Here is a 23552-nt window from a genome sequence, read left to right on the forward strand (position 1 = left end):
AAGCTATTTTTTAGTTCTTGTCCAACATTTTTCCATCCGCATACCTGCCAACACACCTAAGATTTTGGTGGACAGTCCTGCTTTTTTCCAGTCCTGTCCAGTAAAAGTTGGGTTGTTGCAAAGTATGCCATTGTGAATAGGTAGCAAATGTTAGGCATGTATTACAAGTGGTCCAAAATCAATTTAAAAATGTAAAATAATCCCTATTCTTTTATTAAACATCTATGGATGTCTGACTGTGTATGATAAACGGAGGCCAAGTTCCTTGGAGCATTTGTCTCTAGGTCATTTTGTGTACAGTACACCTCAGTACGTGTGTGCAACTCTATTGGTCGTTTCGGCAGGGGGCTGGCCTGCCATCAACGAATGAAGTGCGTTCTGCAATTCACTTGTTGATGCCAGACCAGCCCCCTGCCGAAACGACCAATAGAGTTGCACACACGTTCCTTCACGGCAGCTGCTGCTGCTCCGATGTGTTGTTAACCCCGTATTAACCCCTGCTAGGCAACCGGGAAGGAAAAGAAGATTAAACGAGCACGAAGAATGTCCGCGAATATTCGCCCGAAGAGAAGACAGGCACGGGCGAATATTAGCGGAATACGAAGGTTTTTTTCCCCCCGAAGACGAGCACGAAGACGAACACGAAGAGCCCCCTGGTGCCCAAGTCTAGTAGAAATACCCTATACCTCGATCTGAACGAAGGGGGGACTTGGAGTACCTAATCTTCAAGAATATTGGGAGGCCAGAAGTGAAAATGTGTTAAGTTTCAGTATTCAAGTAGCTTAGCATTAGTTTAGCAGTTAAAGATCGTTAGAGTCTGTCCCAGAGATTAATCTACATGTATTTTACATGTATCACTGTATAAATTGATAGAATCCATAGACTTTCCTCTTTATACAGCAAATTGCATGTTGCATAAGCTAGCTGCTCTCAGCTGAACTGACGCTTAGTACTTCATAAGCGGCTAAATCACGCCAGTTCTCTGTTAGGAATAAACCTTTAGTTTCGGATTTCCAGTCAGGTGAGATGTAATTAGGATGTAATTAAGATTTATACGTAGCCTGGGCTTGTGCTTTAACAACAAAGCAAATCCGTAATTAACATTATAGCTTTTAGGCTTTTTTCCGGTTTTCCCACAAGTATAATGCTTTAAGTTTCGGTATTCAAGTAATTTAAAGATTGAAGACTAATGAAGTTTGTCCCAGAGGTTGATCTACATGTGTATCTGTACAAGGCATTTAATAAGGCTGGTTACTCACAATTCCGTAGACTTTCTTCAGGGAGGAGTTATTCTGCAAGTTGCATAGGGTATCAGCTTTCAGCTGCCATATCGTGGCTTTTTGTGTCATTAACAGCTGGCTCACGGCAGTAAAGCTCCCGGGGGGGGGGGGGACAGCAAGGTATGAGCGATTTTGAAAAGCTCAATGTCCAGGGCCTGACAAACACTGCCGCGAGGTATTGATCGTAGCTAGACCGAAGGTACGCTGCATATTGCTGCGTGTTGTCGCTCTCAACCCCCCCCCCCGCTTGGTCGGCACTCAACCAGAAGAGGAAGGGAGGAGGTTTATTTAACTTTTATTTATTTTTTTATTATTAGTGCATTGTGGCAGTGAAGTGTGTCTTTAAACATAAATTCAGAGGCTTAAGGCTGCATCTTTATACATTCCCATAGTTTGATTTTTCAGCACTCTAGATCACAAATAATCCCTTAATAATTGGTTGAAGATTACCCCTAAATCTCTCATAAATGCTTCCAAAAAAGACAAGGAGAGAGAAGGAAAGAGACAGAGAAAAGGCTCATAACCTTAAGTCAATAATTGGATACTACTCTCCTAAAACGGACATCGCAGTACGAAAATCACTCCGAGGTATAATGGCAACTTCTGAAAGACCCAATTTAGACCCCACTTCATACGAACCCCTTGAATCATCATTTAATACCACCTTAGAGAAAGCATTGGACAACCTCATAGAACAGATTAAAGGGGACTTTAAGGATCACTTGACAGAGTTGAAGCATGAGATCCAACTGATCTCACAAAATATGGGTTAACGCACTACTGAGACACAGAACCTGAGAAGCGAAATCGATCACCTGCAATCCCAGAATAAATTATTGAAAGAGGATTTATATAAAATGCAACTCAAAGTCACGGATTTGGAGGATCGCTGAAGGAAGAGAAATCTACGCATAAGAGGAATTCCGGAGTCTGTCAAAAAATTATCAACTAGATACATTTTGCAAGAAATGGATCACCACTGTGTTTAATGAAGATAAACTGGGAAGTTTCCACTTTGAACGCTTGCATCGATTATCCAGACCCAAAGGCCTTAACGCATCAGATAATCCAAGGGATGTAATTATTCGTTTTACCCCTTAAGGACCGGGCTTATTTTTCTTTATGTACCCTTTGGGACTGAGCCCGTTTTAACACTTTTGCGGTGTTCGTATTTAAATGTAATTTTCTCCTCACCCATGTAATGTACCCACACAAGTTATATGTTTTTTTTTTCAGGACAAGATGGGCTTTATTCAGATACCATTAGTTTGATCATATCATCTAATTTACTATAAAAAAAATTAATAAAACATGGTGAAAATTTGAAAAAAAACCACCTTTTATGACTTTTATTTGAAAAATCTTTTACTCATCTACAAAAGCAAGTAAAAAAAACCAGCTAAATAGATTCTACTATTTGTCCTGAGTTTAGAAATACCCAATGTTTTTAGGTTTTTTTTGCTGTTTTTTGTAAGTTATAGGGCAATAAGTACAAGTAGCGTTTTATGATTTCCAAACCTTTCTTTCCAAATCTGGTCATTCTGCCTCCATCTCCTCTTTGGAACATCTTTGAAGCCGGTTAACTCAATTTATCCCCATGAAACCATATATGTTTGGAAACTAGACACCCCAGGGTATTTCAAATGCTGGTATTTGAACCCGTTCCATGTTCTAATTATACAACCACACTTTGTCAAACTTTGTAATAGTACTTTTTTTTTTTTTATTTATTTTTTCCACACAAATTGGATTTTAGTTATAAATATATATGGTGTATGTCCCTGTCAAACAACACCCCAATATGTGTTCAGCAACATCTCCTGAGTATGGTGATACCCCACATGCATGGTTTGTCAGGTTGTGTGGGGGCTAAAAGGTAACATTTGTTACATGCGTAATTCACGGTTTCAATTTGAAATTTTGACATCCGTTAAAAACTTTTTTTGGACCCAACTTTCAGAAGTGGCAGGCTACAAGAAAGCCTGGGCTTTCTCCAAGAGGGGATTTGATCTAGCACCGTTAAGCAATCCCTCAGCCATGGAAAAGACACAGGGGACACTTGTCAGTGCAAATAAAGGCTCAAAAATGGTGCAGCAAAAAAAATAAAAAATAAAAAAAAAAGCAGTAAATGTACAAAAAATTAAAACAATGGGCAGCTGTGTGGTACAGCTTGAAGCAGTTACCAAGACAGAGTGCAGGTTCTCCAGGGCAATCTGGACAGTAAAAAGTGGTGTCCTTTCTTTTCCCCATAAAGATACCCTGCATCTTTATGGGGGACTCTGCTTCTTCTTTGTAGGAGGAAGTCTAAAAATAAAATGGGTAGCCCCAATTCTGCTAGACTCCATCACCGCCTGGGGAACAGGTGCATCTTGGTACAAGATACCCGAAATAACTTGAAGTTGAAACTGCAAAAAAGACAGTTGCATTCCGGGATTTGCTTTTTTGTGCAACAAAAAAGCGTTGTAAGTTGCAATTTGCATGATATAAATTGCAACCTTCTTGTACCAGGCCTTTGCCTTCCTCATAATGAGGTAGGGCTGTAGGAGTTGATCTGACATGTTCTTATTATAGGCCTTGATGCACACTGGCTGTCTAGTGACCCCAGCTCTGCCACGGACAGAAACCTCCACAGTTCTCTAATTGTGGATGGTGCTCAGCATGCACACTTCTTTTCTGTCCATGAACTTCAATGTCAAGAGATCCTCTTGACGTAGAGCTGAGGTCTCCCCCTTTCGTAGTCGGGTTTGTGCCAGATCTTGTGAGAAACCCACGCAGTTCTTTCTAATAGTACCGCAAGCTACTGTGTCAAAACAACACAGCAGCTTGAACAAAGGGACGCTTGTATAAAAGTTGTCCACATACAAGTGGTAGCCTTTGTTCATTAGGGGGAATATTAGGTCCCACACAATCTTGGCACTGGTGCCCAGATGTTCTGGGAAACCTGGAGGGTCAAGATGGCTATCCTTTCCCTTGTATACCCGGATACCCAGTCTCGCTTTCGCTGAGCTTATACAATTTTATGCCATACCTGGAGCGCTTGGAACGAATATACTGCTTGAATCCCAACCTTCCTTTATACTTCATCACGGATTCATCCATGCAGATATCCCTTCCAGGTGTAGGAGCCTCTGCAAACTTGGCAGCGAGATGGGTAATCAGGGGGCGGATTCTATAGAGCCTGTCAAACTGTGGGTGCTCCTTAGGGGGGCACAGGCTGTTATTGGTAATGGGCATGAAATGAAGAATCATTTCATACCTTCTCCTACCCATCGACTGGGTGTAAATGGGGGTACTAAGGATGGGACTGGTGCTCCAGTAGGAGCGGATGGAGTTTTTTTTTTAATAATTCCCATCAGCATAGTTAATGCACAGAATTTAAGAAATTCTGGCACGTCAATGGGGGTCCATGGCTGCTTTGCAAAATAGGAGTCGGGGTTAGCAGCACGGTACTGCTGGGCATAAAGGTTTGACTGGGAGACAATTTCTCCCAAAAAAATCTGCACAAACTGCAATGGGGTGAATCCTGTAACATCAATATTGATGCCAGGAATTGCAGTAAAAGGAGGGATAGCTGGCTTATACCTATTAGGTGCTACCCACTCATCAGGTGCCCTGCCACCACTACTTGTGGTATTGCACATCAGCACTTTTTTATCCACATTTTTTCAGGGTTTATTTTAGATTGTTATATTATTTTTAGCACCTTTTTTGCTTACTGTATTTTTTTTTTATATATATATATATATATATATATATATATATATATATTTTTATTTTTTTTTTCATTTTGCCGGCTAGGGGTTAATGATGCAGCGCAGGTATAATGGTCCGCACCCAGCAGCCACAGATACACCACTAGATGTATCTGTGAACTGACCAACATCAAAATCTGACGCTGTGTCCGTGGCCTCAGAATTTGAGGCCAAAAATTCATAGGCCTCCTCCGCAGTATACCTGCGCTGCATCATTAACCCCTAGCCGGCAAAATGAAGAAAAAAAATAAAATAAAAATAATAAAAAAAAAAAAAAATATATATATATATATATATATATATATATATATAAAAAAATACAGTAAGCAAAAAAGGTGCTAAAAATATAACAATCTAAAATAAACCCTGAAAAAATGTGGATAAAAAAGTGCTGATGTGCAATACCACTGCCTATGCAGTGGTATTTGAGGCTTGGGGTGTCAACCCCCTGAGTGACGAAAGCAATTTGTAATTGCTTCTGAGGCTACTGCCAGGAGAAGGGCAGCGCCATCTTGGAAGGTAAGGTATGCATGGCGGCGCCCTGATGCTAGAAACTTCGTTTAAGAAATGATCAAAGGTCGTTTTTTCCACTAAGTTGGTATCGAGGCATTTTAGTAACACCAACTTAGTGAAGGAAACGACCTTTGATTGTTTCTTAAACGAAGTTTCTAGCGGCAGGGCGCCGCCATGCTCACCTTACCTTCCAAGCTTGCTTACCTTACCTTCCAAGATGGCGCCGCCATTTTTAAATGAAACACCGTCTTTTATTAACTATTATAAACGCTCCGGGGAGCAATCTAACCGCTCCCGGCGTTTTTTTTTCGGTGTTGCTGAATGCCTCTATGTCGAGGCATTACATCAACACCATCTGAATGAAGAAAGCAATCTTTGATTGCTTTCTGAAAAAATTTAACACCGTGACGTGTCAGGCACGTCATAGGTCGTTAACTGACAGTTTTGCATGACGTGCCTGACCCGGCAATGGACGTTAAGGGGTTAATAACGCTAATATAAAAGACCTTGATGAAAGCAGCTAGGGCAAAGACGTTTGCAGACCCTTATTTTCAGATTTCTCTCTCATTACAAGAAATACCATATTTGCTTGAATATAGGCCGCACTCCCCCCCCACTTTAAGTCTTTAAAGTAGGGGTGCGGCCTATATTCGGGGTTTAGCGCAGGAATGCGCAATTCGTATCGCCCGGGCGCCGTATGCAGTTCCGGGCGCCGAGCAGGCAGCAGGGTTAGGATACATCCTACTCTCCGATACGCTGAGACAGCCTCCCCTGCCAGCACTTCCCACAGGGGGAGTGCTGGCACGGGAGATTGTCTAAGCACATCGCGCAGACGTTCACCGGCTGCGGCGATGCGTGTAAACAACCTCCGCTGCCGGCACGTCTGCTCGATTTGCTTTAACAATATCCCTTGCCGGGACTTCCCTAAGGCAATAAACGGTAGACACAGATTTAATAAACTGATACTTAGTAGTAAAGTACTTTTGGATCCATCTGAAATTGCTAAAACCTTTAGAGATTACTATATGTCATTATATAACCTGAGACAGAGCGATATTCCGATATCACGCATAGAACATTCTATCTCGAAATTAAAAAAGGGGAAATTCCTGGACCCGGACAGTTACTCAGCTTTATTTTATAAGGTACTAGACCCGCTGATTTCCCCCTTACTGTTAAGGGTGTTCAATAACATAAGTGAAAAGGGAGTCATTGTGAAGGAGATGCTGCAGGCCCTGATCTCCAGAAATGCCTTTTAAATCTCTATACGCCACTCTGCCTCCTGAAATGCCTTATACCTCCCTATATGCCACTCTGCCCCATATTATGCCTTTTAACCCCCTAAATGCCATAGTGGCATATAAGGCAGTTCTGGAGGCAAAGTGGCACATAGGGGGTCAAAAGGCATATCATGGGGCACAGTGGCATTTAGAGGGTTAAAAGGCATATCATGGGGCACAGTGGCATATAGTGGGTATAAGGCATTTCTGGGACAGAGTGCAGATGTGCATAACTAGGGTGGCAGGCTGAAAAAACCCGAAATAAAAACAAAATATTTTTCTCAATCATAGCTTTTATTAACAAACAATTGTTCACATAGTTTACATGAATTAACATGTACTGGTAAAACTTTTTTTCCTATAGGGTCGTCTTATATTCAGGCTTTTTCTTTTTTTCATAAATTAATATTCAGATTTTGGGGGGTCATCTAAGAGACTGGATACAATATTGGGGGAAATCTGGGATATTTGAAAACACTTTAAAAGAAAAATGGAATAGCGAACAAGATACTAAATTCAACCCCCATATCAATAGGTGAGTATAATATTCCAAATATGGATCTCTGTATTTGAGAGTTAAACATTATATACAAAAAGCACTTTACCAAGACCAACCAGACTCTCAACTGGATAAACTAACCCCCCCAAAAATAATAAAAACCACTATGTCATAAATAACCATCAGACTCCTGAGGAAAATGGGAACAAGAATAGCTACAGCTAGATGGAAGTACACAGAGAGCTAACTAGATAGAACCATGGAATATTATTAGGAAATATACTCATAATCTAAATCTCTAAGAGACATTTTTTAAATAATCCATAGGTGGTATTTGGTCCCAAAGACATTACAGGCAATTAATCCCCAGAGATCAAGTATGTGTTGGAGATGCTCGAAGGAGGAGGAGGAGTCATGGTATCATATATGGTAGTTATGTAATAGAGTAAATAATGCTTGGATAAAACTATTCCAAATAATCTGTAATCTGCTGGGACAATGGATAGACCCCGATCCTCAAATAGCTTTATGACATCAGAACTGGATTTAGATTAAGAAAAACCTAACGGGAATGAAAGGTGATAAAAAAGCTATATAAACAAAGATGATAATAGCTAGGAAGTGGGGGGAAACAAGATTCAATCACCTTGTTGCACATCAGGAATCAAGTAAATTTACAAAAAATAATGGAAAAAGGATATTATAGCTGCATCGGTAATTTAAAGAAATATTAAGAGACAAATAAGTCAATGGGGCCTGATGGGATACACCCCAAGTTATTAAAAGAGCTTTTTGGTGTACTAGCAAACTGTTTAACAAATCATTGGTAACGGGAGTCGTCCCAGGGGATTGGAAATTAGTGAATGTTGTGTCCATTCACAAAAAAGGCAGTAGGGAGGAATCGGGCAACTACAGGCCTGTTAATCTTACATCTGTAGTGCGGAAATTAATAGAAACAATGTTAAAGGACAGGATTGTTGAACATCTGAAGTCACATGGGTTTCAAGATCAAAAACAACATGGGTTTACCTCAGGAAGATCATGCCAAATCTTATTGGCAAATTACTTAGGTAAACTGGAAAAATGGCCAGAGCTGTGGCAACTGGCATTTAATGTGGATACATGCAAAGTAATGCATCTAGGGCATAAAAACCCAAGGACAGAGTATAGAATAATTTTGATACCGTCTTAACCTCAACGTGCGAGGAAAGGGATTTAGAGATAATTATTTCTATAATAGCAGGTAATGCTAGCAGAATGCTTGGTTCTATAGCGAGAGGTATTAGCAGTAGAAAGTGGGAAGTGCTCATGCTGTTGTACAGATCACTGGTGAGACCTCACTATTGTGTACAGTACTTGAGACCGTATCTCCAGAAGGAAATAGATATGTTGGAGAAAGTTCAGAGAAGGGCTACTGAAATGGTTCATGGATTACAGGATAAACCTTACCAGGACAGGTTAAAGGATCTAAACATATATAGAGCCTGGAAGAAAGACATGACAGGGGGGATATGATAGAAACATTTAAACACTTAAAGGGAATCAACAAGATAAAGGAAGAGTTTATTTAACCCCTTCGCGACCTTTGCCGGTTCAGGACCGTCATGACATGAAGGTCACTAAATGACCTTTGACGGTCCTGAACCGTCAAAAAGTAAAATAAGCTTAGAAAGTGATCAACGATCACTTTCTTCGCTTAAACGGCGTGACTGTAATGCCTCGATGTCGAGGCATTCAGCAAGGCCAAGATCGGCATCGGGGGCCATGTCTGGCCCCTCCCGGAGGCGTCAACAGCCGCCATACATTGTATGGCGGCGGACGCCCGTTTTAAAAGCGTTTAGGAGGCGATCAACGATCGCCTCCTAAACTTAAATGGTGTCGCTGGAATGCCTCGATCAGGAGGCATCCAGCGACACCAAACACTTACCTCTGGGTGGGCTGTGACCGCTCCGGAGAGCGATCACAGCCGCCGCTGCCGGTGATCTTCGCCATCAAGCAAGATGGCGGCGGCCCGGGAAATAAAACAAAAAAGACGAAAAAGTTCGCTAGAGGGTCTCCAGACCCTCTAGAGAACTGGCTCCACTTGCTGGTTGAATACAGGTACTGCATTCAACCATGCAAGTCAATGGAGCCCAGCTTTCTAATCACTATGTGATTAGTAAAATATTAAAAAAAAATAAAAATAAATAAAAAATGGAAAAAAAAATTAAAAAAAAATGTGCTAACATTTAAAAATTATTATGCAGTGATGTCACTAGATCACTGCACTCAGGAGATGTTCCTGAACACACATTGGGGTGTTGTTTGACAGTGGCATATACCAGGACCTGTATATCTATAACTAAAGTACAATTTGTGTGAAAAAAAAATAAAAAAAATTACTATTACAAAGTTTGACAAAGTGTAGTTCTATAATTGGTGCATGGAAAGGGTTAAAATAACAGCATTTGGAATACCCTGGGGTGTCTAGTTTTCAAAAATATATGGTTTGAATGGGTTAAATTGAGTTAACCGGCTTCAAAGATGTTCCAAAGAGGAGATGGAGGCAGACTGACCAGATTTGTTAAAAAAGATTTGGAAATCATAAAACGCTGCTTGTACTTATTGCCCTATAACTTACAAAAAACAGCAAAAAAACATAAAAACATTGGGTATTTCTAAACTCAGGACAAGTAGTAGAATCTATTTAGCTAGTTTTTTTACTTGCTTTTTTAGGTGAGTAAAAGATTTTTCAAATAAAAGTCATAAAATGTGTTTTTTTTTCAATTTTTCACCATGTTTTTTTAACTTTTTTATAGTAAATAAGATGATACGATCAAAATAATGGTATCTGAAGAAAGCCCATCTTGTCCTGAAAAAAACAATATATAACTTATGTGGGTACACTAAATGGGTGAGAAAATTACAGCTGAACACAAGCACCACAAAAGTGTCAAAACAGCCTCGGTCCCACAGGGTACAAAACGAAAAATGAGCCCGGTCCTTAAGGGGTTAAAAGAAGACATACTACCACAACAAGAGGACATAGTCATAAGCTAGAGGGGCAAAAGTTTAATGGTAACATCAGGAAATATTACTTTACGGAAAGGGTAGTGGACGCATGGAATAGCCTTCCAGCAGAAGTGGTAGGTGTTAATACAGTAAAAACATTTTAGCAAGCATGGGATAGGCTTAAGGCCAAGCTAGATATAGGATAAGGGCAGGTACTAAGGAAAGTACTCAGAGGTTTGGCAGACTGGATGTGCCTAATGGTTCTTATCTGCGATCACTTTCTATGTTTCTATGTTTAGACCGATCAGAATCGTATATCAAACTAGCCTCCCCCTAAGAGTGCTAGGAGTCCCCCTAAGTCTAATTCAATCATAGGACCGCCACACTTTGTCTGAGTCTTGTTAGTGTCATAAGCATCAAGTAAACTTTGTATGAGCTATAATAATGGCTACATATTACTTTTGCTTTGATGTATGTATTTTTTTTGTCTTGTATTTACAGAAAAAATATATATATATTTTAAATCGCCTTAAAGTCATGTCTACAAATGCTTGCAGGTTAGGAAACAATATCGAGACAAATGACTGTGACACAACAATACCAGGGTACTTTTATATAGAAAAGACAGAGGACAAGAAAAGTGGAGGGGTGGCCCTATATGTGAAAGATAACATAAAATCTAAACTAACACAAGTTGGTGAGGAGAACATAGTCAGTTTGGGTTACATTACAATTTGGTGAGCATACAGTAACCGGTGTAGGTGTGATTTATAGACCCCCTGGACAAGTAGAAGACCAGCTAATCTACTAATTGAGGAAATAGCTAGAATGACAGTGAAAGGGAAGGTTATAATTATAGGCGACTAATCTTCCTGATGGAAAACCAAAGTAAACGATTGTGTCTGAAGTGCAGATATTCTAAACTCCCTACCGGATATTACTCTAGGTAAGGCGTGTCCAAGTTTTTTCTGCAGTGGGCCACTTCATCAGAATTATATACATGCAAGGGCCGCATGTATATCACTGTGAGAAAATATGGCCTTTAATAAAATATGCAGATTAAAATAAAGTAAATGATACAAAACCTTTACTTTATCTCTCATTGGTTTCTGGGCCCAGAAAGTTTTGTGACTACAAATTCAGGATTCTGGATAAGTAAAACTGAAATGGTTCTATTTATCCTAGGGATGCACCTAAATGAAAATTCTGGACCAAAACCAAAAATTCAGGGTTCACTTAGCCGAAAACGACCTCCCCACCTTTAAAAATAATAAAAAATCCCACACTTTTAATAAAAGGACGTTACACACCAGAATTGTCCAAAAAAATTAATAATGTTAATATAAATATAAATATATATATATTCCAGATAAACCATTCCAGATCCTATCCCTCCCCGTCTCTCTGCCTTCACAGCTATATACAATTCATCCACACATTAATTCATCCACACAGTTCATTCTCTTGCTCACTCTTTATTTCAATATTTTTACTATCTCCTTTCTCACTAGCTACCTCTCCTCCCTTTTCTCACTTTTTCTATCTACCCCCTCTCCCCCGTTCTTACTATCCCTCCCCTGCCTCACTATCTACTCCTTCTCCTCCCTTCCTCATGATCTACCCTAGTTCACTTACCTTGCAGAGGCCTCTGTCTCGCTGCTCTGCCACGGTGCGTGCAGCTTCACTGCATCATATTCCAGCGCTCAGCATGAAATGCTGGCACCGCGACAGAGCTAGAGGCCTCACGGAGGAGATTAAGGGGCGCCGAGCGGTTGCTGAAAACTTATTCATGAGCGACCACTTGGCGCCCCTCTCTCTCTTCCATGTCAAAAAAAAATAAATAAATCGGGGAGGCCACTGATTCTGGGACAATGACTGGGACCTGGGACCTAAAGTCCCATTGCGGGACTGTCCCGGGCAATCTGGGAGATGTGGTCACCCTAATTCCCACAAGTAATAGTTTCTCGTGGCGCATCCATCCTAGCGCTTATTGGGGCTAACTTATTATCTAAACAATGCGTGTTCCAATTTTCATGTGGTAAAATGCAATTAAGTCAATGCAACATGAATTAACATATAATGTTGGTGACTAGACTGTTTGTTAAAACACACTACTTTGAGTACTTTATTTATAAGAAAGAATAAACTTGTATTATCACTAGAGCAACTATATAAGCTCTACTAACCTTTTGAATATAATTAACTACATAAGATTAACCCTTCTCAAATAATATGTTGCATCTCACATTTTTAAATTTGTATGTTCTCTTTAGGTACCATCATGTTATGGCTACTTCCCACTCTTCTGGTCCTGCCTTGCATTTTACCTTTGGAAGCTGAGAGCTGCCCACAGTATTGTATATGTGACAATATCCGATTGTATGTAGCATGTGCCAATAAAAACTTGACTTTAGTTCCTTCTTCCATCCCCCAGGTCAGTATGGCTTGTATCTTTTTTCTGCAATATGTTTACTAATATTACATGATGTTCCATTCTATTTATAACGTACCATCATATTATGTAGTTCTATTCAAATATGGGCATAATACAAGGTTTGCAATAATATGTAGGACATAACTGATACAGTAGGGGAAAAGTGCGGTTGTTGTATAGGGAGAATTATTGAGATACAAGAAAAGGGAAGACAAGGATAAGAACAGCAATAAAAAGAAGATGACAGCTAGTAAGAGCAAATAAGTAAACTAAACAGAATATCTAGTCTTGCCAAAGAGAGCTGGTGTTACAGTTCCCTTGCGTTGCGCGCAGTGTGTTTGAACTTCTCTTGACCTGCCCAGGGAAGCAGGAACGGAGCAGAGTCACGTGAGGTGACGTGCATTCACGTGACTCTGCTGGGTTCCTGCTTCCCCTCGACGGAGCAAGAGATGCTGCTGAGCAACGCGGAGTGAAGCAGCAGGGCCCCTGCGTATTATTTTCGGTGGGGTTTTTTTTTTTTGTTTCGGAATTTTGCCAAATTAACCCTGTATTAATATGCATTATGAAGCTAAAAGGCCATATTTTCTCTCAGTGAAAAATGAGTGCGGCCCACACACACATACATTTCTGATGAATTGGCCCACTGCAGAAAAAACTTGGACACCCCTGCTCTAGTCCTATAGGACTACATCATAGGTGTAAACCACAAAAACAGAGATCCAAATTCCACGTGTGAAGTGCAAATAATAATAATTAAATGAATACTCCCCAAGATTGCAGCTTCCAAAAACACTCTTCCTCAAGGTGTTCAACGATACAACAAAACAACCAAGGAGCGCATATACATGAGGAGAAAAACAAAAACAACACAAATAGTGTAATATGTATGTAAAAATGAAAAGTAAAAAAGGGTGTAAGATCCACTCACAAACTTGCTGAATAAGTCAGGCTCATCAGGGTTCAATAGTAGCAGAATTTTTATATCTTCTACAACTCTATAGAAATAGAAAAAAACCACAAATGGTGCAGTATCTAAAACAAATCCGCAGAGAGGAAGGTCTGGATACACTTACAATTATTGCAGGCACAACTATATCGTAGTGTGCAAAAACGCATATAGAATGAAGTCCCAGATCCTCTGTATAGAATGCTCTCTCGGGGTTATGTCAGCTCTCTCTCGACGCGTTTCGCCAGTGCTATACTGGCTTCCTCAGGAGAAAAGTTCGAAAGTTCAAAATCCGCATGTATCTGTGTCACAACCATATGCGCTCCTTGGTTGTTTTGTTGCTACATCATAGGTGGCCAGATAGGTTCAGTATATACAAGCAGCTGATTATTCCCACCTAATCAATAAACGTATTATATAGAAGCCAGACAGGAAGGCACAAAATGTTAAACGCTTCAAATCAACAAGCAAAAGAGGCATGAGGCAGGTGATATCAAGCAACAAAGACAGCGTTGGAGTGTGAAATAAGGAGTTCAGAAGCAAATTAGATTTGTAAAAGTAAAATACATGAAAACTATAGATACAGGGTGAAGAGAATAAGTGGCTCCATGTTTTCAGATTTGTCACAGGAAGAAATGCAGGCGAGCAAATTTGCAAGGTAAAACTGGAAGAAAATCTCCATACATAGACATTTAGATAGGCAGTCTGTTCATTTATGCTTAGCTCTTTTTTGTGAACAAGTGGGTGGGCAGGGGTTATGCATATCATACATATTGAGAAGATCTCTGTTGTTGTGTTACATACCGTAGTTGTATTGGAATAATGCATTTCTATTAACAGTAGAAAAAACTGTAATTTATGTATGTCTTTACAGTACACCAGAAAACTAGATCTCCGAGGCAATGATCTGAAGTTTATTCCTAGTCGAAACTTAGCAGCTGTACCTTACTTATTGCACCTTAACCTTCAAAAATGCAACATTGAAAGACTAGAGGAAGGAGCTTTTCGTGGCCTTGGGCGTTTGGTGTACCTTAATCTTGGCTTCAATCATATCCGCTTTATACTCCAGGAGTCATTTGATGGGCTATCATCCCTCCAGTATCTAAACCTGGAGAAAAATAATCTAGAAGAGATCATGCCCGGTGCCTTCAGTCAATTAGGTTTTCTAAATTTTTTACATCTTGGAGATAACTACTTGGTATATTTGCCAGATATGTTATTTCAGGGACTACAGCAAGTGAAATGGATACGTCTTTCTAACAATAAGATTAACATCATAGCTAATGAGGCATTTTTAGGCCTAGCAAATCTAAAGAGGCTAAGCCTGGATCATAATGAACTTCAATTCCTGCCTACAGAACCGCTTTCAAGACTGTCCGGACTTATCAAGCTTGAAATGGGATGGAATCCAATCACCTTCATTGGAGAGGAAGCTATTCAGATGGCATCTCTAAAACAGCTTTTTCTTAATAACATGGTACTACAAGATGTTTCATTCAAAGCATTTGAAAATAGTCCACAACTGTCTTTGATTGACTTGAGTAATAACCAGATAAGGACAATCCAGGCCCTGGCTGGCTTGGAGAAGCTGAATCATTTGAATTTCACTGGGAATACTTTACATTGTGATTGCTACCTAAAATCTTTCAAAGAGTGGGCCAATTTATTAAGAGTAAAGGTTGATCTTATTTGCTCTGGCCCAGTCCACTACTTTGGAGATCACTTAGATTCTCTGAGATCTAAAGATTTGAAATGTACTAGTCATTTTGATGAAGAGGATCACGTATTAACATCTATGGAAACTATAAATCAAAGTTCCTGCCCACAGGGCTGTGACTGTAAACCGGATTTAAAACACTCTAGTTGTGCAAATAAAGGTCTCAATGAGATTCCCAAAGGTTTTCCTGAGGACACAATCCTCCTTGACCTGCATGGAAATGCTTTTAACTCTGTACCCAAGAGAATGTTTTTAAACATGAAACATGTGACATCTCTTCATCTCCAGAACAGCCAGATCAAAGACCTACGATTAGGGGCATTATTTGGTATGACCAATTTGGTCTACCTTTACTTGTCTAATAACCAGATTTCTTCTATCAACCCAGCTTTATTCCAGGACACACCTAAAATTGGCTATTTATACCTAGATCACAATAGATTCACTAGGATTCCAAAGGGAACATTCCAATTTCTTCCTAACCTTTTTTCTCTCCATATGCAGCACAATTCAGTTAGCTTACTCAATGATTACAGTATGTATGGAGCAGAAAATCTCCAGTGGATCTACTTAACAGGAAACAATATCAGCTTTGTTGCTCCTTTTGCTTTCAGAAACTTACAAATACTGAAGAAGCTTCATTTGGATGGGAACTTGTTAACAAAGGTGCCAACTAAAGCTCTTAAACAAACCTCTTTCATTGAAGAGCTAAAGCTATCAAGGAATCCTATTAAATACATAGGGAACAGTGCCTTCTTGCCAATATCTCAATCATTACAACACTTGCATCTTGATGGCATGGGGCTGGAAAAGGTAGGTGTAAGATACCAGACACTAAAGATAAAATTCAGATTCTTGTAATTTTAACCATTTCATCATATAAAATATTTCTGTACTGATGCATTGCCAAATGATTATATAAATAGCAAGTCAAATAATATCCATTTGAGTAGTTTAACTTACATACATAACTTTTTTCTATATCTTTGGGACCTCAGGGACTATCACATATGTCTTATTAAAATGTGTTTCATTAAACTTAAAGATTTATTCCATACAAAATCATTGATTTATATTATTTTTAAGTTGTGTCAACAAAGTCTGCAGTGCTGTACTACCAGATTGTACAAATACAATCGTCTGAACCAGATGAGGGCTGGTAAGGAAGCAGATGGCATATACACCTTGAGCTGATTTGATTTGGCTCATTTCCAGGTTAATAATTCTGGAGGTTTTAAATCTAATCACACCTGTAATCACTGTGTTGTATTAAAAATCAAGGACATTGACCACATTTATGCCAAATGTGAACCTTTTTTGCTCCTGTGGGTTTTCTATGCAATTCATTTTGATGATATTGAGTTTTACAGGAGTGGGAACTGCACATGAATTATGCTACCTCACAGTTGTGTCTTTGAGCTGCTACATTAGTGGGCATTTTAGATGGGTTTGACCAGTTATCCCATGCTGTCTGGAGAAGTAGTGAGATTTGGAAATCGTTAGGTAAGATTTACATTATATAAGGAGCAAAAGGAACTATTAGAACATCATTTTGTGGGCGTGTAGATAAAAAGGTTTTATAGCAGGCTGTAAAAATTCCTGTATAATATGCACAATTTACACCTTATACCAGAGTACAAATTGTGCATTATTAATCCCGTTCAAACTACATAATTGTGGAGACCAGCTCCGATTTTCCCCTACTGCACAATCGCTCCATGAGAGCGAATGTGTGCTCCACCATTGAAAGAGATAATAATTAATTATAATCAAACAGCACCTCCAGTTCAGCAGTTCATACTGATCTAATTGGATTCACCAATGTCGGTGCCCTAAACTTGTCACTAACAAGTGATCTGATTTTTTTTTACTTTACAGCATATACCGTATTTGCCCGATTATAAGACAAGGTTTTTTCAGAGCAAATACTCTTCTTACTCGCAGCAGCGGAAATTGTCTACGCGCATCATGGAGGTTGTCTACATGCATCGTGCAGATGTTCACTGGCTGCCAGAAAGGAAGATCCCCCGCAGCGCTGCAGAGGACCTAGATCCTCCTCTCTGGCAGCCGGTGAACATCTGCGCAGACATCCTCCGATGGTACCTGACACTTCCGCCGGGCCTCCAAAGACGGAGCACCGGCGTGACGTGAGCTTCGGGTACTCAGTCATAGCAGTCCCAGGTAGCAGCTGAGGTTGTCTGTGCGCATCGCGCAGATGTCCACCAGCTGCTCCCACTTGACACCAGGGAGTCTGGAGCACGGGGGACAAGTCTAGGGATGCATCGGTAAGTCAGGGGGGGCATATGGGGGGGCATCAGGGGGACAGATTGGCAAATAGGGGGGGATAATGCATATCTGGGGGGCAGAGTGGCATATATGGGGTATAAGGCATATTTGGGGGAGAGTGGCATATAGGGGGTATAAGGAATATCAGGGGGCAGATGTGCAGGTTGGCAAATAAAAAGGAAATAAAAACCAAAAATGCATTTTTCTCAATCATAGTTTTTATTAAATATGAATTAATATTTACTAATAACTTTCTTTTTTTTCTAAATTAATATTCAAATTTTGAGGGGTTGTTTTATGATCAGGGTAATCTTATAATTCAGGGAAAAGAAAAAATGTCGGTGCGCTAAGCTAGTCTCGGGCTCAAATAATACAAATGTATAATATAAGGCCTACCAAACAGTGTGAGCATATTTGCAGTGTGTTGGCTGTACAATGTATACAAAAAACAAAATACTGTCTGCGCTTCTCACCCTAATAAAGTTGGCAACAAATATATAAACATAATATAAATGAGAGGTTTTGGTTATATGAATTGGCGAAAGCATAATTAAGCTCACCCGCCACGTCAAGGCGCACTCTCAATAGGGTGAGATCCTACTCTCACCTCCTACATAGTGGGCACACAAAGCAGTTTATACTGCTACAGTTAAGACTGCTAATCTTATAATTCATCAGATACAGTATCAGCCAGGGACCTAATCTGGTAATTATATATTAAGGTGTGTACTTTATTTTTTCCAAAAAATGGAGTGTAAAGTTATACCTACACATTTGACACAAGTGGTTATTACACAAAAGATTTTAAGGTAACAGTGCCCACCACTCTATTTGGTTGGAATAAAAGTAAAGGAGCCTGCAGGAATTAAAATACCGTATTTGCTCAATTATAAGATGACTCCCCAAAATTTGAATATTAATTTAGGAAAAAAAGAAAAAGCCTGAATATAAGACTACCCTATAGGGGAAAAAACATTTTACTAGTAAATGCTAATTCACATGTAAACTATGATTGAAGAAAAAATTATTTTTGTTTTTATTTCCTTTTATTTGCCACTCTGCCCTAGTTATGCACATCTGCCCCAGATATGCCTTATACCCCCTTATGTGCCATTCTTCCCCCCCAGAAGTGCCTTACACCCACTATATGCCACTCTGCCTCCCTAATAAGCCACTCTTCCCCCAGATATGCCTTTTAATTCCCTATTTGCCACTCTGCCTCCTAGATATGCCTTATACACCCATATATATGCTACTCTGCCTTCCTTACATGCATTTTAACCGCCTATATGCCACTCTGCCTCCAGAAAACCATTGAACCCCACCCATGCCACTCTTAACCCCCCTATGCCACTCTTAAACCCCCCAATTTACCAGTGCATCCCTTTACTTGTGACCCATGTTCAGACTCCCTGGTGTCTAGTGGGGCAGCCGGTGGAAGTCTGTCCAATGCAGACCTCCGCTGCTGCTGCCAGCACTTTCTCTGGGCCTTCTATGACTTAGTGCCGGCATCACATGACCTTCCGGTGCTTCACTATAGAAGACCCAGCGGAAGTGCCGGCAGCAGCAGAGGCTGCCAGAGAGGAAGATCCGGGTCCCCTGCAGTGCTGGGGATTAGAAGACAACCTTGAGCAAATACGGTACTTAAGCGTTTTATAAAAAAGATTCCTATGCACAGTTTACTATGATTAACAAGGTCAGAATGTTGCTGATTAGGTCAGTAAACAATCCAAGTTATTAAATCTCCATATTGACCAGTCATGGGGATCCTGTGCATTCTGACATCACATCTTTTTTACCACTACCTTGGGGCAGGCCTAGAAACATTCAACATAAATACAAAGATGATACCCACTTCAGGTGGGTTCTTAGTCCTCCAACCTGTAAAAGGAAGTCTGCATTGGTGAGTCACTGATGCTATTTTGGGGTCATACTTTTAATCATACAGTGCATCCTATTAATGCACTCTAAATACGGGGAACATTTTATAAACTATGTCCCTTATCTCTTGGGGTTCTCAACAAATGTAAAGGTGAGTCCATACATATACTTTCTTGGTCTCTGTGTGGCATTAAACACATCTCCTTGTGAGGCTGCGAGGCAGGTATAATGGTGGAGTCTGGTATGCAGGTACGTAAGCCGAAGTCAGGAACGAAGCCGTGATCAGGGAAATAGCGAGCTGCGAGGTCGAAATCCAAAGCCAGATTCAGGAAGCCAAAAATATCAGGAACGCCATTTAGTAGCCAAGGGTCGGGATATAGAGAGCAGCAGAGTCGAGGGAAAGCCAGGGTCGGTACACAGAAATCGATAGGCTAAAGCATAAATGCACTAGAGCTCAATAGGAAGAACAATCACTCAGCTAATCTCAGTGCTCAGTTTTTAAACTTGCCGCCTGGGGGAAGCCTCGCCCCCAGCCGTGACGTCATCCGTGCGCGTACCCCGGTGTCTCCATTCAGGGACGCATAAAGTTTGTTGAGGGCGTGCGCGCCTAGCGGCAGACATGCAGGCAGAGGAGGAGGAAGCTGGAGACGCACCGCGGGATTCAGTACCCGCGGGCATCGGGTATTCGGGTGAGTCGCTTCGGCGGACCCGGAGTTGCGGGCCCTGACACTCCTACAGTCTTTTAACCCCTTCAAGTCCCGGAGCAATTTTGCCATTTTTGCGCGATGCCGGTTCAGCGATTATTCTCTTTTCCTGTGAATAGTGCACCCATGTAAACTATATATTGTTTTTTTTCAAGAAGAGATAGGGCTTTCTTTTGATACCATAGTTGGATGATTAGCTGAAAATTTAGAAAAAAACTTTTCCCTCTGAATCCTGAATCCTCTGAAATTAGGTAAAGTGATGGAAAATCCCCTCCAAGTTTATCAATTCAAGTGTCCTGATTTCAGAAATATCTAATTTATATGTTTTCCATACTTTCCGAGCACTTATAAGGAACATACTATAAGGTGTACATTATTCGTAGAATTTTTATGCGCACGGGGGCAGGAGGATTATACTGGGTAGATGTTGTGTTAGGGCAATGGGATGTAAGGTTTTTTTTCTTTTCTTATATATATTTTGTATATTTTTGTATTTTTTTGTATTTTTTTTAAATATATAATTAAAAAAAAAAATGGTTAGCGGTCCCTCTGAGGGACCTCTTGAACATGTTATTAATGCCAGTGATGTCACAATGACATCACTTAGCTCACTATTTTTTTTATTATTATTTATTGTATTTTAGTTATTTTTTATTTTATTTTTTCAGCATGGGAGGAGAGTGAGAAACTTGGTTTCTCGCTCTCCTCCCTACGATCCCCCTGCACCGATCACACTGTGATCTATATGCAAGTCCCTGCAGGGGATATCCTGTCCTCCGATGACCATCCGGGTGACGCGACCCAGAAGGGAATGCCCGATCGTGCGTTTGGCATGTTGTAGACAGTAGGGACAGATTGTTGAAGGGGCTTTGTGATCATCCAGTGATCATAGTACACACTGATGGTAATGACTGTCAAGGGCAGGTGACCGAAGAGAAGACCACGAGGTCGGGCGCCATCTTTGGCCTCAGCCACTACCCAGATGTCAAGGGGAGATTTTGAAGAATTAAAAGACCTGATCAGGTCAGAGAAAGCTGACTTACAATCGGATCTGAAGAAAGACCTTGCACAAGTTACCACCGAGATTGCAGACCTAGGCAAGAAAACACAAACCCTGGAGACCCATCAAGCCCAGCTGAAAGAGGCACAAGGGACCACGAGGGAAGATCTTCATCATTTCCACAATAAACAGAGAGCTTCAAGATGCCTGCAAGGACCTCGATAACGGTTCCCAGCACTCCAAGAGTGTGAGGGATCCCCGAACAATTGTCAGATCGGTACTAATTTTTTATTACTTACCTACAGAACTTTTTATGCTCCATAGGGCCCTGTGGCCTAAACCCAGTCCCAATAAACAACCTAGAGACATTGTCATGAAGCTATACTCCATGCAGTGAGAGACAATACCCCAAAACCCCATGTCAGGCCCCACTGGGGATTGAACCAGCAAACCCGCCTGGTTTGCTGGTTCATACTACTATACTATACATACTAGTTTTGTCACAAATATTTATCAAATATGAAGAATTACATATGATAGAAAAATATATATATATTTTTTTTAAAAGTGTAACTTGTCCACAAACTAGATGTTTAAAATTTTAAACAAATGAAAGACAGTCACATTGTGCACAAGGCCAGTAAAATGCCTAGTTTTGTATTATCAAGATCGATATTTATCAATGAAGATTAATATATCATAAGATAGAAAGATAATACTAAAATTTTTGTTTTCCACAAATTAGAGGTTTGGTTAGTTGCATAAATGTCCAACTGTCTTACTCAACTAAACTCTACTCACAAACAAAAGTAGGGATGCACGGAAATGAAAATTCAGGATTCACTTGGCCGAAACCAAAACCGAAAATGACCCTTCCTCCTTAAAAAAAAAAATAAATAAATAAAAAATTAAAAGTAAGTAACACACCAAAAAAATGCAATAACAATATTAGTATATATAAATGATTGTTAACAGCAAGCTGTCACTGTCTCTCACTCCAACTCTCATCAGTCTGTAATTGCTGCTACTGACAAGTTAAAATGACGTTCCTACACATATATCTAATGCTTGTCTGTCCTTTCACTTTGTAAATTCTGATTGGCCAGAGTGAAAAAAGTAAGGAAAAACCACAGTTGTTGGACCTATTAATCACAGCCATGACCATCAATGAGACCACCTCTCTTTTTTTGTTGGCTACTTCTACCTATCAGTCATTTATATGTACCCTCCTACAGACAGTCCCTTCTTACTTTACCTCATCAAGGAGTCACAAAATGGCTTGTAATAGCGATGGGTACATGTGGCAATGAATAATGAAATTTCTGCACTTTTGCAATTTTTTTGGCAGTTTCGTCTCGGATTACTGTCGTAAATTTGTCCAAATCCATATGAACAAGTCTACAGGGAAGCGAAGTGGCAGATGAGGCATGCCCCCCCAACTGTCCCAAATTGGGCGGGAGAGTCCGGATTTGGGACTCTGTCCCGTTGTCCCACCTATCGCTACCTCTGTCCCTCTTTGCCAGAGCCGTAGAAAGGGAGAGGAGAGAGAGGCGATCCCTTGCAGCTGCGCCAGAGGTGAATGTACAGCAGCCCGATCAGCAGCCTGCTGGCCTTCTCATTTATCTAGCATAGCCTTATGTCTATCACATGCATGTTTAAACTCCTTCACTGTACTAATCTCTACCACCTCTGTTGAAAGGCTATTTCATGCATCCGCTACGCTCTCAGTAATGTTTCCTGATATTACTTTAATACCTTTGCCCCTCTAATTGAAGACCTAGGCTGTTTATTTTTTTTATTTTTGTACCCTTTGTGACCAAGGTTGTTTTAACCATTTTGCGGTGTTCTTGTTTAGCTATAATTTTTGCACTTGCTGATAATAATGAACTTTATTTTGTTAATTATTATTTATTTTATTAGTTTTGGACTTTTTTTTTTTATTTTTTTTTTACATTTTGCTCGAACTGGATGGTTCCCCTGATGGTGACATCACTGCATGAATATTTTTAAATGTTACCAAATTTTTTCCCCCATATTTTACTAATCACATAGTGATTAGAAAGCTGGGCTCCATTGACTTGGATGGTTGAATGCTTTACCTGTATTCAACCTGCAAGGGTTCAAGAGGGTATGGAAACTTCAAGAGGGTATGGAAACTTTCTCTTGAAAACTTTGGCAACTTGCCAGAGGCAAATTCTCCAGAGCAGTCACAGCACTTCCTGGGGTGGGTGTTTGGTGTTGCTGTATGCCTCCATTGAGCTACCCCATT

General features: G+C 40.2%; 1 protein-coding gene and 1 non-coding gene across 2 annotated transcripts in view; one reads left to right on the top strand and one right to left on the bottom strand.

Moving 5' to 3' along the window:
* LOC149275151 (chondroadherin-like protein) overlaps positions 1-23552 on the top strand; it is a 74347-nt gene that overhangs the window by 43594 nt on the left and 7201 nt on the right. Inside the window, exons 2-3 of the mRNA XM_089504940.1 lie at positions 12589-12749; positions 14570-16225. Coding sequence (XP_089361066.1) covers positions 12589-12749; positions 14570-16225 — 1817 coding nt within the window. The remainder of the gene's footprint in view (positions 1-12588; positions 12750-14569; positions 16226-23552) is intronic.
* Positions 3222-3351, bottom strand: LOC149275152 (small nucleolar RNA SNORA35). Its single transcript, XR_016279409.1, has one exon. It is a non-coding gene; the product is annotated as a small nucleolar RNA SNORA35 (small nucleolar RNA).

Source organism: Sceloporus occidentalis, unplaced genomic scaffold (assembly GCF_023333645.1).
Source record: "Sceloporus occidentalis isolate IW3139 unplaced genomic scaffold, rSceOcc1.0.p SCAF_299, whole genome shotgun sequence".
In the NCBI taxonomy this organism is placed as follows: domain Eukaryota; kingdom Metazoa; phylum Chordata; class Lepidosauria; order Squamata; family Phrynosomatidae; genus Sceloporus; species Sceloporus occidentalis.